Here is a 19,439-nt window from a genome sequence, read left to right as displayed (position 1 = left end):
TGTGGCTGATCGTTTATCTGCCGTGTTTAATAGCAGTCTGTTTGTAATGGGTTGTAAACGAGTGTGAGCATGTATATTCCACGTACTGTGCATAATATTTTATATATCGATTGTTTTACTTTCGACACCCATACTATGTAGAGAATGTGCTTGGAATGTCTATTTATTATATGATACGAAGTATTGTTCTTGAAGTATAGTGCATAAGCTACGTTATGGATCCACATTACATTAAAAATTTTATGTAGACATTTCACATCCAGTTTTGTGTTTACTCCGAAGATAGCAGCATAGTTTCCGTGTAGAGAAACCAGTAAGCTGTAGAATTGTTCTACTAAAGTGATCGTGGCATTCTGAAGTTTGTTGCTTCTATTTTCTTTTTCTGGTCCATATTCGCAACGACTCACCATGATGAGGAACGTGTCGTGGGTTCATAAATAAGTTACTTTTTGTCTGTGAAAACATGCATTCATGCTAGCCATTTAGATAATGGAATTTTTGCCTTAATATTAATATACATCATAATTTGACACATGTAACCCAACCACATAATACTGTCTGCTCAGAAATTCATCTCTGTTGTAGAAAGGATTCTCAAGTAGGAATGATTACAATTTGGTTTTGAAATTGTTATTATCGGCCAGCAGTTATTACATTATTATCTGCATCTTTTCTGTGCAAGAGTAAGGTGTGCGAGATGGAGGTAGATTTTGTTAGTCGTGTTAGATTTTCTACTGTATCCAAGTTGTGCCTGATTCTCCATTACAAACATTCGTAAATGTATTGTAAAATCGTTGTTAGTATGCCAAACTCTTAAACAACTGCCAACGTGACCTTTGAGGAGAGGCAAAGCAGAGATTATCCTTAGCGGACGTTTTTGTGCAATGGCTACTTCGTGTCTGCGTGTTGAATTACTCTATATAAAACATTCCATATGACCTCAGAGAATGAAAGTATGGAAAGTAAACTACATTTACCATTTCTTAGAACGAAATTTACATACAGAGCAGATGTTGTTGAGCTGGAGCTATTGAGAAGGTCTATCATAATTGATTTCCAATAGAAGTTGTGATCTATGCGCAAACCCACGAAATTTTAACGCACGCGCGCGTTTGTGTGCGTGTGTTTGTGTGTATGTGTGTGTTTTCTTCTAAGTTAACTGACAGACCGTTTACCGAGAACACATAAATAATATTTTTAAATATTTCATTTATTGTTCGTTCTGTAATTGCAGCTCTGTTGGGCTTCGTTATAGTGGCTGCATCATCAGCAAGGACCACAATTTCCGCCTTATCAGTGTAAGCAGGATATATATATATATATATATATATATATATATATATATATATATATATATATATATATATAGAGAGAGAGAGAGAGAGAGAGAGAGAGAGAGAGAGAGAGAGAGAGAGAGCAATGAAAGGGGTGTTATTAGAAATTAACTTTTTGGACCACAAGTGCTCAAGTGCTGATGTGCTCCCTCCTCGGCGTCCATTCAGAAGAAGGTTCATGATGAGAGCTGATTGAGCTGCCTAACATGACCTTTAAAGAAATTTCTCTACGCCACGTAGCACGGAGTTACGATACGAGCCAGATCTGTGTGCCAATTCAACTGTGATGTGCCCTGGAGAGGGGCAGGAAGGAAAATGCTTATCCGTTGTTCTTATTAAAATATCCGATCGAGTTGGTTGTAGAATATCTGGCCTTTCCCGATCTAAAGCCATCTTCCCTTTCTCAGCCGTTGAGCCAACCACATGTCTTGAGTAACGAACGCCTTGTCTCCTCAGGTCTGGCCAAGTTCCACTGTGCTCACTCGACTGGCCGTCGTAACTGGCATTAAAGCTTCACACCACCGACCTTACTAAGATTCGAGTAAACTGATGAGACCAAAAGCCTCAGCGGCGTTGAACGTCCGGCTGCAACCTAACTGGCGCTCAGCTGCTGGACTCTACAGCCCTGGTTTGGAAGGATTCGCGCCAAGTGCCCTTTAATGACGGGACGAAGATTCACTTTATCTTCGTATTTTTAGCGGATTGCATTCCAGCTCGACGGGCCGGAACGGCGGGGCTAATTGATTAGCCCGTCGTCGCCCTCGGGCAGGCTGGACATTAATGAGCGAGATTCTCGTCAAACAAGGCCCGTCTCAGCTGAGAGGCCTGATCTTCTTTTATTTAACAGCCCGGCGCTAAGGGAGTGTGTGATTAGAGCGAAAAAAATGACGTCACTCTTTAGCCTGCAGAGAAGCAAGTGCCGACGTAGTAGGATGTCTATAATGTAAAACTCTTGAAGTGTGCGAGGCCCTGCCGTGTAAACTGTGGAGGCTGGCAAAGTTATCTTCGCTCGTTTCTCCATAGCAGTACGCAGCACTCACTTCCTATCTCGGCTTCCTTAATATTCTGTTGCTGGACACACCAAGAAAGAATGTAAATTTTCTCTGATATACACCGTCCTTATATGAATTTTACAATCATCACTCTAGATTTGTTTCGCTTTGCATGAGACACAGTTACCGTTGGGGTAAGGCAACCCTAATTGTAGGGGTCGTAGTGGTGGTGGAGGGCAAGTGGTAACATGTGATTCTGGGAGATACGGAGCGATTTCAGCCATACTTGGTAGCCTATATTGTATTTTTGTTTTTAAAAAGTTACAAATAAACTACGTTTGTTTTTACACAACAGTCAGATCTCATTCTCTTCCTATGGACTAGGGTGGTTCAAAAATTTAGTCAGCACTTCCTCTGTGAGAAAAGCTTTATGCTTGAAATCAGAGATACACAGTTACTAAGACGCTGGTACAAATTACTTTTGCACAGCTTCACCGTGATTTTGTAGCAACTTTTTTTCATTGACATAACACTCCTTCGAAACCAATGAAAAATAAGTCAAGCTGCAGGTCTAGGAGCTACTTAACAACAGCCTCCTCCTGAACTTCGTAATCGGTTCTGAACTGACTAAGACGGTTCTAAGAGCTATAAATGACACTGGTGCGAGATCCAGGATGTTTCATTTCAATTTATCGAAAGATTTTTCGGGCCCCTATGTGATCGGGCATTGTATTCTAACAACACGACTCCTTTCGAGATCAATCCACGTTCTTTCCTCTGAATCGCCTCCTGTAACCATTCCAGCGTGGTACAATAACTGGCAACACATCATGAGTGCCCCAAAGGAACTTCCTGCGTGGATACCGTTGCTTTGAAGTTATTTTTGGGGAGGGGGAGAGAGGTGGGAGGAAGGAGAGCGGAAATCCCTTTGGCACTGACGTCTTCGTTTTAGGTGACAGGTACCCACTTTTCCACTGTAGTGACGACACGGTGCAGGAGTGCCTCCGCGCAATACCGCAATATGTGCCGGGGAGGCAAACCCACACGCTTTTCACAGTGAAAAGTTGCAGCGGCGACACGTCTTCCGTTCGTGCAGTGTGTTGTGCAAGATGTATACAAGGGTTAGTGTGCAGTTTGATTCACATGAATGCGACGGTCGCCTTGAATCAGTCGTTGGAGGAGAAAAGCTCTCATCCGACAAGGAAATGCTCCACCGCCCCGACCTTTACCTGAACATCGGTTCCTCGGTCGGTCGCAGTGGTCTCGCGGTTAAGGCGCTCAGTCCGGAACCAGGTTCGAATCCTGCCTCGGTCATGGATGTGTGTGATGTCCTTAGGTTAGTTAGGGTTAAGTAGTTCTAAGTTCTAGGGGACTGATGACCTCAGATGTTAGGTCCGAGTGTGCTCAGAGCCATTTGAACCATTTTTGGTAGCACATAACTTGAGCGACACCAGAGATACATCAGCGAATTACCGTGAAGTTTAAAAGTTTTGGTCGTTTCTTCTGTCTAGGCGTGGAAGTTAACTACCACAGGGTTTTTATACACGTATGAGCGATCTTATCACCTGAGTTATTCAACCAGTGAGTGAGCAGCAGCACGTTGTCACCCTCAACGTTGCTGATGTCCAGCCACACCGATCGCCACGAGCATCAGCTGAGTGTTCCCAAGCCATTGTCAGGTGCTAACATGCGTTCTCCCGTAATACAAGTGTGTGTGTAACATACTGGAACATCTTCAAAATGGAGCGTAGGGCTGATAACTGTCTACATACAGGAACAGAAATATTCATGTGGACCACTGATCCACTTGAAGGTAGGGTGCCATTCCTTGAAATGGCTAATGGAAGGAAGTAAAATTGACTGACACACATGACTGTTATGGTTACCTGGCATGATCGTTCAACGTAGGAGGCGAGATATAATTTTGTACTGTAGTCTTCTTTTGGAAACCAATTTATTTGCCAACATCCATATATTAACACAATTATTGGATTACTAGTTAAAGTAATAAGTGTTGCCTCCCACAGAAGCATGAAAGGTCAACTTTTTTATGTGTATTGTGTAATCCTCCTTACAGAGGCGACAGAGTGGTGTAAGCACTGCATGATGCAACTAGCACTGCCATGTTTTATGGATCTGAGGATGGCTCGAATGGCTCTGAGGACTATGCGACTTAACTTCTGAGGTCATCAGTCGCCTGGAACTTAGAACTAACCTAAGGACATCACACACATCTATGCCCGAGGCAGGATTCGAACCTGCGACCGTAGTGGTCGATCGGTTGCAGACTGTAGCGCCTAGAACCGCACGGCCACTCTGGCCGGCTGAGGATTGCAATACATAGTCCCGAAACTACTAATACTATAACTGCGCTTACTTAGCGACCGTGACAAATAAAATGATTTTCAAATAAAACTACAGTACACAAGTAACTGTTTTAATTTTCCTTTTATGTACTCGAATTTTCCATCTATGCTTGGAGGAGAAAAAATATTTAAATCGAAATAGTTAACGATTTCATCCAGTCCTTTCAAATGTGAAAATTTGAGTCCAGTATCTTTCCATTGCGCTACGTCTCTCGTTTGACATGGTCGCCATTCCATGGATTCTAAAAGAGAGGGCGTTATTGACTTATTGATAATATCTTTCTGGCAAGTTGGCTGTTGTTCTGGCTGTTGCTCACACTGCAGCAGCATACTCGCTTGTGCTTATGTTGGCAGCAAGGAATGGTTGTACTTGGGTTGATAGCTGGACATCATGGAGCTGCCTCCATCGCCGCTGATACTGGTGCAACAGCTGACTACCGCATGCTTGTGTTGCCAGCTGGACGGTTTGCAGCAGCTGACGTGCTTGCATTATCAGCTAGACATGGTTTTATTTGTGTCTGCAGCTGGACATCACGGAGCTGTGTCCGTCGCCGCTGGTGCTGGCGCAACAGCTGACGCACGTGGAACTGGAGAGGCTGTCGTACATCGGTCCCGAGGAGTTCGTGCAGGCCTTCGCCAAGGAGAACCCCCATCTGGAGACATCCTTCAAGGACATGAAGAAGACGCGCAACCTCGAGTCGTACGTGCAGTGGTTCAACAGGCTCTCCTACTTCGTCGCCACCGAAGTGTGCAAGGTGAGTGGCCCCACTCTTACTGCGCAACTGAGCGGGCAGAGTACATTAGTAGCGTACCAGTGTCGTTGCTGTACTTTCTGTAAACAGTGCCACACAGCCGTCAAGTACATAAGAAAACTGCCAAGGTGAATCACTTTAATTTACTACCAGTCTCTATCATACAGAATCATCCTCAGTCACCTGAGTCTACAGGAACGAAACAGACGTAATTTTTATGTTTTTTATTTTTTATTTTTTTGACATCCTCAGTCTCCTGACTGGTTCGATGCGCGCCACTACGAGTTCCTCTCCTGGGCCAAACTCATCAGCTCTGAATGGCACTTGCAACCTACATTCTCGGTTGTATGGTGCATGTATTCCAATCTCTGTCGTCTTCTACAGTTTTTGCTCTCTACAGCTCTGTCTAATACCATGGAAGTCATTCCCTGATATCTTAACAAATGCCCTATCATCCTGTCCCTTCTCTTGGCCGGCCGCGGTGGTCTAGCGGTTCAGGCGCTCACTCCGGAACCGCGTGACTGCTACGGTCGCAGACATGGATGTCTCGAGCATGGATGTGTGTGATTTCCTTAGGTTAGTTAGGTTTAAGTAGTTCTAAGTTCTAGGGGACTGATGACCACAGATGTTAAGTCCCATAGTGCTCAGAGCCATTTGAACCTTCTCTTGGTCACTGTTTTCCTCATATTCCATTCCTCTCCGATTCTGTGCAGAACCTCCTAATTGCTTACTTTATCAGTACACCTAATTTTCAACATTCCTCTGTAGCACCACATCTCAAATGCTTTGATTCTCTTCTGTTCCAGTTTTCCCACAGTCCATGTTTCACTACCATACAGCGCTGTGCTGTAACTGTACATTCTCATAAATTTCTTCCTCAAATTAAAGCCTTTGTTTGACACTAGTAGACTTCTCTTGGCCAAGAATTCCTTTTTTTTTGCCAGTGATAGTCTGTTTTCATCTTCTACGTGACAATCAATCTTGATGTTAGGTTTCTCTTTGTTCTTATTTCTTCTACTTCTCATTACTTTATTTAGTATGCAAATGTATGTTTTCCTGATAAACAAATAATTTAAGTTCTTTTTGGGTAGACTGGAACGTTAGTCGAATTCTTCGCCATGACAGTAGCTATCATCTTCAGGTAAATCCTGAGGATTGATGGGTTTGTCCACTGGGGCGTTCTTTTACATTCCTATCCTCAACCTCACTCCACAATGGGGGAGCGGTGCAGTGTTTTGCTAACTCAGTTTTGCCGCTCTTTCACTGCGTTAGTTTCCTCCTTCATGCTATGTCCTCCCTATGCCGATGCGTAAGACCCCGTTCTTTGCCAAGGTGAAGACAGCTGTGTTTGTTTTCCAGGTTCTGCTCAACTCTTTACTACTTCTTTTAGCATATAGTTCCAGAAAAAAGAGAAATGTTGGTGTACCTTTTTTTTTCATAGTCCACGCGGAGGCCAGTTTTTAATCGGCCGACTTGGTGGGTTGACAGGATTGTGTACGGTGTTCTCAGTTTTGTGCATCCCCTCGTCAGTATATGATTCGCTACATTACTACTAGCAACTGGCAAACGTATGCCAGACGTTCAGATTCCTACAAGTAATGCTGGACACTGAACGGATTTCTGTGTTCGCTTATTATCCCTCGAAGAATTTCGTGGTATTTTCAGTCTCCTTGATTTGAAATTTTCGAAGTGTTCTTCGTTGTATTATTCTTTTCTGAGCTTCTATCAGCGTTGCTGTATCCGTTTTAACGAATATTTTGCACCCAAACATTTTATGTGATGTTAGCACGGCAAAGTATTAGTTGAGCAACATCTCTTTTGCTTTCGATCGTGTCTCGTTGTTAAAAACATTTTCTGCGTGTTCCTTCACTGCAGTGGGTGTCAGGCTGGAGGGCGAGCTCTCCGCATCCACGTCACATTTCTCGGCAGCCAATGAGCGTGCAGCAGTGTTCTGTGCTGTCTGCTGTGCATGTCACAGCCAATACGAGGATTAAACCTGATCGTAGCCTGTTCTTTAGTCAGTTAGTGAATTTTTATTGCATTTCTTGCGAATTGTCGTCGTTGATCGTGGCGGTAGGCGAGAAAATTCTACCTGAGCCACCGAAAGACGTCATTTGCAGGATACAAGCTTTCTTCAAGTGCAAAACACGTGTATGCACGTACCACAATCGGTGCTTGGGACCGATAACACTGTAACAGCCAACGTATGCGAACCGCCGTCGTTCGCTAACTAGACTACAGCTGTCTGGGAAATTTGAGGGATAATGCCGTTCTTATATCCACATTCCTTACTTTTTTTCCATGATCTGATTTTGACGTTTCGGAATAACCTGCTCTGATCGTCTCCTCTTTTCCGTCCTGGTCAGTTTCCAGTACTGAAGGTTGGATGGAATAATTTCGCTGTTGTCGATATCGTCTTGTTTGACCAATGCCAATCTTACATTATTTTTTACCTCTGTAATCCTTTACATGGTGTCTGTTCTAGGTTCACTTCAGCTTTCATAAAACTGTCTGTTCTCCCTTGTAATTCTGTCTGGTTTCATTATTATTATTCACGATAAATACATGAAAGACCACATTCGGTATAAAAATAATTCCGTATATTAATGCCCTATACAGTGTTTTTTGGCCTTATGACTAATATGAACGTAACAGCATAATTCTGGTATCCTGACGGGCTTCTAGTGTATCATGTCTGTGAACTGGTTTTTTTCTATAAAGATGAGCAGTTTGATCGACGTGAAGTGTCTTGGCGAAAGAATATTCGATACTAGCATATCCATAAATGTACTACACGGGGAAATATTTCTTACTTTTTGCCGTTTGTTTTACATCCTGTTGTTCACGTTTTGCAAGATGTAATGAGTACGCACTTTATCAAGAGGTCAATACGATCCATTAACATTTTCTGGACCCATGATCTCACGGGACTTCTTTCTCTCCAATATCAGGTTTTATCTTACTCCTGAAATACCTGTGACTCTGCCTGGAATTCAGATACAATTTTAATCACAGTGTTGTAAAGTCTTCGTTCAGCTCAGTTTGATTTGGGTTTTCTCTTGTATAAAGTATATATTCTGAAAAAAAAACATTGATCGTGCGTTGTTACCTGATGTTATCATCCCTTTTGATAGTTTTCTTTTGTAGTATTTCGGCAGCTGTTTCTGTCTTATTATCCCTTGTATTAAAAGTAACAAGGGGCGACTTTGCTGTTTGTTATATATATTTTTTCTGTTGTTCTTTTAGTATATTTATCAGCTTAGTATGTTTATTAATGTTCCTAGACAGGACCGCGAGACAGTCGGTGAATGCACGGCAGTTGATCTTCATAACATTCTGGTTCCTCCATTACATTTTTAGTTGAGCAATTCCTTCCTATTCTTTCTCCCATTCACGAAGGATCTTCTCCAAGAAATAGCGCAAGTACTCACATTTTTTTTGTCACACATTCCTAGTTTCACATTCCGTCTTAGCCGTTTGCACACGTTGATGCGCTCCTTGAAAGCTTATTTAATACTATAGACACAGTCATTAAAAAGCGTGTCAGCAGAAATGAGTGGCACTTGTGTCTTTCTTCTCCGTGGTGTGCAGCACGTGAAGAAGAAGCAGCGCGTCAAGGTGACGGAGTACTGGATCGAGGTGGCGCGCGAGTGCTTCAACATCGGCAACTTCAACTCGCTCATGGCAATCATCGCCGGCCTCAACATGTCGCCTGTGTCTCGCCTCAAGAAGACGGTGAGTACCTGCTCACTGCAGCCGCTACGCTGTTCGCACTCAAGAGCTCACCTTGACCAGCTGTCGCACTTCCTAGCGTTTGCCAACGGGTGGCTTACTCACCAGGAGCAGTGGCATGTCTCAAAGTTGCTCTGGGGGTGTGGTACTCTATTGTCTTCCAACAATATGAAAACGGTTCTCATCAAGGTGGAATTTATTTTGGCAGCTGTTCCACACACTTTCTGAATAACCGCTCAGAGATGATATATAATTGTGTTTAACAATGACAGGCGAGCAGTTATCTACGCCAGCTAAAACACTAATCCATTCGACCGCCATCCGCTTGCTCTGCAGTCTCCGTTAGTCCGTCAGAGACATTAGGTCCAAGTACAGCCAATTTTCAACATATTTATTAGTCATTTACTTTGACTAGTCTCAGGCAAACCCTTTCAGTGAGTTAAGTCCAAAACGGATTCTCCTTTGGCGGCGCACGATGCACAGTATTGCTCTGCCATTTACTCACGAGCTAAAAAGCCACCTTTTTGGACAATACAAAAATCTCTCCTGTGACCGCCTGCTTGCATTAACTTAGGAGCTTCAATTGTTTTTACATCGCCAAGTGATCGTAGACCTCGATATGAGACAGAAATTTCAACTTTGTACTTCCACGCATTCCTGAGAAAGAGGGTTTTGGAAAGTCGGTAAGACAGGTAGATAGACAGACAACAAACTGATCCCATAAGGGTTCAGTTTTACCGACTGTGGTACGGAATGCCAAAAATAGAATTTTTGGGTCGGGTCGGCGATACGTCGGCCATTATGTCAGTGCAGTTTCCAGAAAGCGGTTGAAGCATCGGGAAGAGTACACAACGGAAATCCGAGTGTTCTCGGGTCGAGTACATAAAAGGAACCTCGTTTTTTTCCTAGTCGTATGTTATTTACACTGTAAATAAACAGAAGTAATGTTCAGTATATTGAATTTATAAATATTTTCTTAAACTTCATGAAAAGGAAAGGCAGAGGGAAATTTTAGGCTGCAAATAAGTTTCTAGAAACGGTTGTGAGACGTACGTGAGTACTTCGTATATAAAATAGATACTCTTACTATATTACAGATAATGGTTTGCACCTGCAGGGGTGATATTCATCTCAAGAGCAGAGGAAGCAGTAATTTCCTTGTCATCTTGTACATGGTAAAAATGGCGCATATTTACGTGTGCACTTTAATTACAAGCTCTTCTTGGGAAATTATTAGCAGAGTTCTCGTGGACGCTGTAAGTATAATCCTCCTTTGGGAACCTATATCCAAACTTAAGTTTTCCTTTGCCTTCCCTTTTCATACCTTTTATGAAAATATTAATAAATACAATGGACTGAGCATTATTTGGATTTACTCGCAGTGAAGTTACGTAGAAATTGAACGTAAAAATATTTCCATGCAGGGACTTGACCGTACGACTTTTCGATTAACTCTACTCACCCGCAGCGCCAACTTCTGTCAGGAAACTACGTTAACATAAACTGGTCACTACTCTACCGACGCACACCAGAAATGGTATTTTCTCTAAACGCTTCTGTGCGAAATCGGTGTTGTCCAGTGCGGGCGGTCGTCCTTGCAAGTGGGCTTAAAATTTAAGTAAACCTGCATGCCCTTGACGGAGTTGCTTGGTCAGCAGTGTTTGCAATTGATTGCGCGATTAGGGATAGAGTTCCAAGTGATTGTGTCATTGGACTACACATTCTTCCAAGGAATACGCGTATTTATGGACGAGTATAACTTCGGTTTCTGCGGGGTCGAATATTCCTGGATCTCATGCGGATTTTCCCTTTGTGCAATATTAGAGTATGTGGTACATGCCTGATGGGACACTGGCACATTTTGCTGCGCCATGAGACGATATCGGAAACGCCAACATGGCTGAAGGTCTATAGTTCGAGCATGGCCTAAGCCGAGGCCTCTAAAATCACCTGACCGCAATCCCCTGGCTTCTTCAGTGTGGGGACATCTCAAAAATGAAGTGTACATCCCTGCAGCTGATACGTTTGAAGCAATGTAGCAGCGACTTTTATAGTCTTATTAATATTGACCAAGTAATCTGAGAGTGTTTCGAACGGTTTTTGACTCACTATGTAACGTGATGAATTATATTTCTTGTTGAGGTAGGCGATGGGTTTAATTTGAGCCCAACCAGATGAGTATGTGATCGAGAAGATCTGCAGTCTAATAAATTATCTGCATATAGTTCACCTCCCTGCAGGGTGCGAGATGCCCGGTGCTTAACAAAAATGCCTCTGTGAATTTTATTAAATTTTTCCCTACAATATTAGTAAAATTATATCACCCATATCACGGCCTGTCCGGAGACACAGAGTGGTTATATTGTACATTGTATGTTGTAGATGTAACAGCATTCGCCCAAGTTGGTGGGATGACACTGAGGCCTCAGTTGTGGTCTGTCTGACGTGGTACCTAACAATATGTGGGCTAAAATACATGTGAGAGGCTAGCAGGGGGAGGAGATTTACACTAGACAGGCAGAAATGCCGTTAGAGCTTGCTACTGTTATGCGACGCTAGTAACACGTGGTGCCCGGTAAGTAATGCGCGCGCGTGCATTTCCTTTGACACTACTGGCGCAGAATATGGCCGGCAGTTACAGTCTGCGTCCCTTCCGAATTACTTACGAGCAGTTTGCCGCATCGCCCGGGGACCAGCTGCAGTTCGCACACTGGTGCGCAGCCAGTCGCGATCAGCGGAAAGCTGCCACCATTCGCTTCCGACAACGCCTCAATTTCAGTTTCGCGATGTGTTTCGCTGGCTGCCTGCGGAACGTCATACGCCGCGGTGCGTCATTGCGGCATAAGCCGGCGTAATGCCTGGCTGCTGTCATGCCGTGCGGGCGGAACGAATAGCTGTCGGGGGCAATTTGCCGATAGGCGCGAACGCCAGAACGGCGCCATTGGAGGCGCGTCCGCTCCATCTGGTCTCTCTCTGCCCGTGTCCCTTTCTCCTCTCTACACACACACACACACACACACACCACTCGAGAGTCACGCAATAGAAAGACGCACATGGACTGTGAGACAAGGGAGACTGGAAAATAGATAAACGTGCTCACACGGAGAGCGATAAAGTGCAAATCATTACAGCCGGCAGGGAAAAAAGTGAACAATGTTTTGAAGATAATTCTCGTATGAGCCGTCACGCCCATTTGTGTTGTTGGCGCTCAAAGCTGTACGTCTGCCAAAGCCGCAGTGGAACTGCGTTTTTCGTTTGACTCTTTCTCTAAGCTGACGTTCTGTCTGCGTGGTATCTTTTGTGATGCAGAATGATTCGTAGATAGCGGGACATGCTTTGGAAATTCGTAACGTTCATGAGAAGGTGTTTCGAGCTCGCATGAAGGCAAATACCCTGCTGGTCATTAAAACTGCAACCACAAACAAATATAGCAAATGACCAAATTTTAATTATTGTGTGTATCTTCTGTCTTCTCCTGTACACTTATAAATTCTATACACAGAGGATGATTCTTCTGTCCTACTTTTGGGTTTTATGCAACCCATAATGCCTTCAAGCGCCGTGGGCAAATTTTCCTATTCTCTCACTCACTACCTGCCAACTGTCAGTCCCACAGAAAAAATTACCCTTTTGCAGGAAATTTAATGTAGTTCAATCTTGTACTGGGATACGTTTTCAGAACAAACCGTAATTTTCGAATTATTCAATAGAATCGTACGAAAGTGACATTCAAACTCATTTCTTTGAAAAACTACATCTACAACTACATCTACATCTACATACATACTCCGCAATCCACCATACGGTGCGTGGCGGAAGGTACCTCGTACCACAACTAGCATCTTCTCTCCCTGTTCCACTCCCAAACAGAACGAGGGAAAAATGACCGCTTATATGCCTCTGTACGAGCCCAAATCTCTCTTATCTTATCTTATCTTTGTGGTCTTTCCGCGAAATATAAGTTGGCACCAGTAAAATTGACTGCAGTCAGCCTCAAATGCTGGTTCTCTAAATTTCCTCAGGAGCGATTCATGAAAAGAACGCCTCCTTTCCGCTAGAGACTCCCACCCGAGTTCCTGAAGCATTTCCGTAACACTCGCGTGACGATCAAACCTACCAGTAACAAATCTAGCAGCCCGCCTCTGAATTGCTTCTATGTCCTCCCTCAATCCGACCTGATAGGGATCCCAAACGCTCCAGCAGTACTCAAGAATAGGTCTTATTAATGTTTTATAAGCTGTCTCCTTTACAGATGAACCACATCTTCCCAAAATTCTACCAATGAACCGAAGACGAACATCCGCCTTCCCCACAACTGCCATTACGTGGTTGTCCCACTTCATATCGCTCTGCGATGTTACGCCCAAATATTTAATCGACGTGACTGTGTCAAGCGCTACACTACTAATGAAGTATTCAAACATTACAGGATTCTTTTTCCTATTCATCTGCATTAATTTACATTTATCTATATTTAGAGTTAGCTGCCATTCTTTACACGAATCACAAATGCTGTCCAAGTCATCTTGTATCCTCGTACACTAACTCAACGACGATACCTCCCGTACACTACAGCATCATCAGCAAACAGCCGCACATCGTTATCCACCCTATCCAAAAGATCATTTATGTAGACAGAAAACAACAGCGGACCTACCACGCTTCCCTCGGGCACTCCAGATGATACCCTCACCTCCGATGAACACTCATCGTCGAGGACAACGTACTGGGTTCTATTACTTAAGAAGAAGAAAATCTTCACCTCCACCTAAAAGATGTCCTGGTACGGAATTTAACCACTTAAATCCACTACAAAAATGTTCTGTTCATTTTTCTGTAGGACTAATAGTTTGAGAGTAGCAAGCGCGAGGATCTGATAACCATTCACGTGGTTCTTGAAGGCGTTTCGGGTTGCATAAAACCCATTGGTAGGAGCAGGTTTATGCCCCTGCGTGCAGGGAAAACTTAAATAAACACGACAGACTGGAGTGACGGGAAATGGAGGAGAAAACGTCCTGTGGTGTTGTATCCGGAAATGCATCGTTGCCACGGCGGGTGGCACTGATGAATGAAAGTCCCTCTGGCATGTGCCGTGTGTTGTAGGCTGTGTGGTCGACGCAGCGTACTGTAGGCAGCAAATCGTTCGGTATTCATGTCAGGAAGAAGGCGTGATGCAGTTTGTGTACGCCCAAACAGATGGCAACGGTTGAGAGGCAGCACGGTTATATCAAAACAAGTACCTTCACAGATACCAACCACATCACGCAACGCTTCAAGCCGTTTGGGCGTTTGTGTGATCATGGATCTATGCAGGGAGGGGTCGGACTCTGCCTACACCAGATTTGGAGGAGCTGGTTCTACGTGATATTGAGACAATCCCTGAATCTGGTGTACGCACAATCTACAGCCCCGGGGCCGTTCGTCTGTCTGAAAGAACCTATGATTACACAAACACCCAAAAGGGCTTGAAATGTTATATGATGTGGTTGGTGTCTGTGAGGGTACTTGCTCGGTATAGCCGTGCTGCCTCTTGACCGTTTCCATCTGCTTGACCGTACACAAACACTATCTCGGCTTGTTCCAGACATGAATACCGGGCCGTTCTGCTGCGTCGGTCTCACAGCCTGCATCACACAAGGAACACACGCCACACTGCCACAACAACGTTCACTCGTCGGCGTCATCTACCGTCACAACGATGCTTTTCCAGATCTACCGTCACAACGATGCTTTTCCAGACACTTGTCCATAGGGCATTTTTTCCTCGATTTCCAGTCAACAATCCGTCCCTGCAGTTTGTCTGTTTCATTAATGTTCACCCTGTAAAAATTGAACCTCCAACTGCAGTTTTGTCTGTGCATTCGGGCTAATCTCTAGCACTAATGAACAAAATTTTGATACTCTTTTCACTAATAGGTAGACCGCTCTACGTTAAAGATTGTTGCGTATAATTCATAAGTATTTCCTGCAAATTGGCTGAATAGTGATGAACTGGTAGATGCGGACCTCGGGGAGCATCAGTATGGATTCCGTAGACATGTTGGAACACGTGAGGCAATACTGACCTTACGCCTTATCTTAGAAGAGAGATTAAGGAAAGGCAAACCTACGTTTCTAGAATTTGTAGACTTAGAGAAAGCTTTTGACAATGTTGACTGGAATACTCTCTTTCAAATTCTGAAAGTGGCAGGGTAAAATACAGGGAGCGAAAGGCTATTTACGATTTGTACAGAAACCAGATGGCAGTTATTAGAGTCGAGGGGCATGAAAGGGAAGCAGTGGTTGGGAAAGGAGTGAGACAGGGTTGTAGCCTCTCCCCGATGTTATTCAATCTGTATATTGAACAAGCAGTAAAGGAAACAAAAGAAAAATTTGGAGTAGGTATCAAAATTCATGGAGAAGAAGTAAAAACTTTGAGGTTCGCCGATGACATTGTAATTCTGTCAGAGACGGCAAATGACTTGGAAGAGCAGTTGAACGGAATGGACAGTGTCTTGAAAGGAGGATATAAGATGAACATCAACAAAAGCAAAACGAGGATAATGGAATGTAGTCAAATTAAATCGGGTGATGCTGAGGGAATTAGATTAGGAAATGAGACACTTATAGTAGTAAAGGAGTTTTGCTATTTGGGAAGAAAAATAACTGATGATGGTCGATGTAGAGAGGATATAAAATGTTGACTGGCAATGGCAAGGAAAGCGTTTCTGAAGAAGATAAATTTGTTAACATCGAGTATAGATTTAAGTGTCAGGAAGTCGTTTCTGAAAATATGTGTATGGAGTGTAGCCTTGTATGGAAGTGAAACATGGACGATAAGTAGTTTGGACAAGAAGAGAAAAGAAGCTTTCGAAATGTGGTGCTACAGAAGAATGCTGAAGATAAGGTGGATAGATCACGTAACTAATGAGGAGGTATTGAATAGGATTGGAGAGAAGAGAAGTTTGTGGCACAACTTGAAGAAGGGATCGGTTGGTAGGACATGTTTTGAGGCATCAAGGGATCACAAATTTAGCATTGGGGGGCAGCGTGGAGGGTAAAAATCGTAGAGGGAGACCAAGAGATGAATACACTAAGCAGATTCAGAAGGATGTAGGTTTCAGTAGGTACTGGGAGATGAAGAAGCTTGCACAGGACAGAGTAGCATGGAGAGCTGCATCAAGCCAGTCTCAGGACTGAAGATCACAACAACAACAACAATGATGAACGGTGCCTTTCCCATCTTGTGGTGAGTTGCAGAGCTCCATTGCATCACGGCTGCTGTGTGAAGTCGTAATAACTAAAGTTCCTAGCCGGAGTGTGTAGCCTCTCCGAAGTTGTGTGGCAAAGTGTGGTAGCCAGAGGGTGTATCCTACCGACTTTGTGTGGCAGAAAATGCTTCATAGTGATGTTACGTTGCAGACAGGCTCTTGCAGATGTTCGTGGCAGAGGTTGCTTCATACGAATGTTCATTGGTGGAGGGTGCATCCTACCGACGTGTATCGCGGGCAAGACTTCGTAGTGATGTTTTGTTGGAAAATATGGGAAAATGTCAGACAGGAAATGGAGCTGGCACCGGAGTCGGGCGACCGGGAAGTGGTCGTAGCTCACGCCCAGGCTGCACACAAGGATGTAGCTCTCTTCATTTTATCACTAGATGTCATTCAAAAGGCTAATTAAATATGGAACAGCCTCCTGAGAACTGAACAGACGTGCGCTGCTTAAATGTTTTGTTTCGTGAAATTAATAATATTCAAATACCTAAAGTTGCTCTCTGAACATCTTCAATTTTTGTCGAGCCGTAAATACTTAGTGCTAACTTGGTGAAGCTGGAACGGGTGGCTAGTACAGTACACAGGGTGATTATAATTAACGTCTAGCTACTCACGAAGGTCGCGTGTGGTCTGTAATTATCGTATGGCAGCGAAACGTGGCAGATACTCTAATCCGTTAGTGTGGAACCGATTTACGTTGAAGAAAATTATTTCCAGTTTTGGCCACCAGGTGCAAATCTGTCGCTGTACAGGCTCTCGCCGACATCTCCAGTGTTCATATTGAACAAACTGTGTAAGTGGCGGTTAATGCTAAAATAAACTTTAAGACTTTCTCACTTGTTTGACCTTGTCTGCCACGTCCCATTCCTAATCGATTATATACACTATGTGATCAAAATTATCCAGACACCTGACTTAAAATGACTTACAAGTTCGTCGCGCCCTCCATCGGTAATGCTGGAATTCATTATGTTGTTGACCCACCCTTAGCGTTGACGACAGCTTCCACTCTCGCAGGCATACGTTCAATCAGGTGCTGGAAGGTTTCTTGGGGAATGGCAGATCATTCTTCACGGAGTGCTGCACTGAGGAGAGGTATCGATGTCGGTCGGTGAGGTCTGGCACGAAGCCGGCGTTCCAAAACATCCCAATGGTGTTTCGTAGGATTCGACTCAGGACTCTGTGCAAGCCAGTCCATTATTGTCGTGTAACCACTCCGCCACAGGCCGTGCATTGCGAGTAGCTGAAAGGGGACACAATGGGAAGCAAGGAGGTACTTAAAACATCACTGTAGGCCTGTGCTGTGACAGTGCTACGCAAAACAACAAGGGGTGCAAGCCCCCTCCATGAAAAACACTATCACACCGTAACACCACCACCTCCGAAAATAACTGTTGGCCCTGCGCACGCTGGCAGATGACGTTCACCGGGCATTCGCCAAACCCACACCCGTCATCGGATCACCACATTGTGTACCGTGATTCGTCACTTCACACAACGTTTTTCTACTGTTCAATCGTCCAATATTTAACATCCTTATATCAAGCGAGGCGTCGTTTGGCGTTTACCGGAGTGATGTGTGGCTTATGAGCAGCCGCTCTGCCAAGAAATCCAAGTTTACTCACTTCCCGCCTAACTGTCATAGTACTTGCAGTGGATCCTGGTGTAGTTTGGTCTGGATAGATGTCTGCCTATTAGACATTACGACCCTCTTCAACTTCCGCGATCTGTGTCAGTAAACAGACAAGGTCGACCTGTACGCTTTTGTGCTGCACGTGTCCCTTCATGTTTCGACTTCATTATCGCAACGGAAACAGTGGACCTAGGGATGTTTAGGAGCGTGGAAATCTCGTGTACAAACGTATGACGCAAGTGACACCCAATCACCTGACCTCGTTCGAAGTCTGTAAGTTCTGTGGTGCTCCCCATTCTGCCCTCTCACGATGTGTAATCACTATTGAGGTCGCTGATATGGAATATCTGGCATCAGGTGGCAGCACAGTGCTCCTAATATGAAAAACATATGTTTTTGTGGGTGTCCGGTTACTTTTAATCACATAGCGTACTGGAACATTTCTGTAGATCTTTCTTGCATTCACAGCGCCACATCTGCATTTAGTAGGCAAAACTAGAACAATTTTTTTCCTGTGTAAATTGTTTCCGCATTGCCGTATATACTAAGTTTCGCTGCCATACGATAAGTTCTGAATCTCTGTCAGTATCTGCCGTTTATCTATAACCACCCGGTATGATAAAATTTACCGCTGATGTGGCGATGTACGGGTGCGACAGTTAATACACAGGAGAACGTGCTTTGGAGTCTCAAATGCTAGGCATGGAATTGAATTGAGCTTGGATGGCGGATGTGTCTTCGTCGTTTCATGCTGCTTTAAGTCTGTCGCAGAGATCGTCGTTGTAATGACAGGTGAATGATGATGCGAATCCCTCGACATCCCATGACCAAATGTTTCCAGTGGGTGAGAGATCTGGTGTATATAATTGAACAATAGTTTAACAACTTCTGTATCGAGGTAGGTTACCACGAAGAGGAGAGTGAGTCCGCAAGTTATTCTTCATGGTCCTTCTGCGTTTTGTGGATGCGTACTGAATTTTACACTTACTAATGCTGATGCTAGTGTACAAGGTAATGGTTGGATAACTGCGGCTCTAGTTCGTGGTGGTAAAGTGGAGACTGTATTGGAGACTGTATCAGGGCTGGAAACTTTTAACAGCCAAGAAGTTATTGCTTATCGTACATTTAAGATATATGAGGTGTATAACAGAGATCGTGGTTCATCTTACTAGATGTATACAGTACCGTTGGTTCTTAGGACAAGGAATCATCCTAAAGTAAATGAATCAGAGTCTGTTTCCATATGGGTTAAAGGTGCACTGAATTTTACTAAGACTTAAGTTGTTGGAGATGTGACACATTACTATAGAAACTGAAATAAAGTACCTGTCCTTTGCCTGAGAAAATGAAAAAATAATAATAAATATAACACGACAG

The 19,439-nt window shown here is 43.8% G+C and overlaps 1 protein-coding gene across 1 annotated transcript in view; it reads left to right on the top strand.

Moving 5' to 3' along the window:
- LOC126299008 (ras-GEF domain-containing family member 1B-like) overlaps positions 1-19,439 on the top strand; it is a 2,459,283-nt gene that overhangs the window by 2,280,948 nt on the left and 158,896 nt on the right. The window contains exons 10-11 of the mRNA XM_049990678.1: positions 5,217-5,447; positions 9,036-9,179. Coding sequence (XP_049846635.1) covers positions 5,217-5,447; positions 9,036-9,179 — 375 coding nt within the window. The remainder of the gene's footprint in view (positions 1-5,216; positions 5,448-9,035; positions 9,180-19,439) is intronic.

This window comes from Schistocerca gregaria, chromosome 1 (genome assembly GCF_023897955.1).
Source record: "Schistocerca gregaria isolate iqSchGreg1 chromosome 1, iqSchGreg1.2, whole genome shotgun sequence".
Classification (NCBI taxonomy): Eukaryota; Metazoa; Arthropoda; class Insecta; order Orthoptera; family Acrididae; genus Schistocerca; species Schistocerca gregaria.
This window is presented reverse-complemented; position numbering and strand designations above follow the sequence as displayed.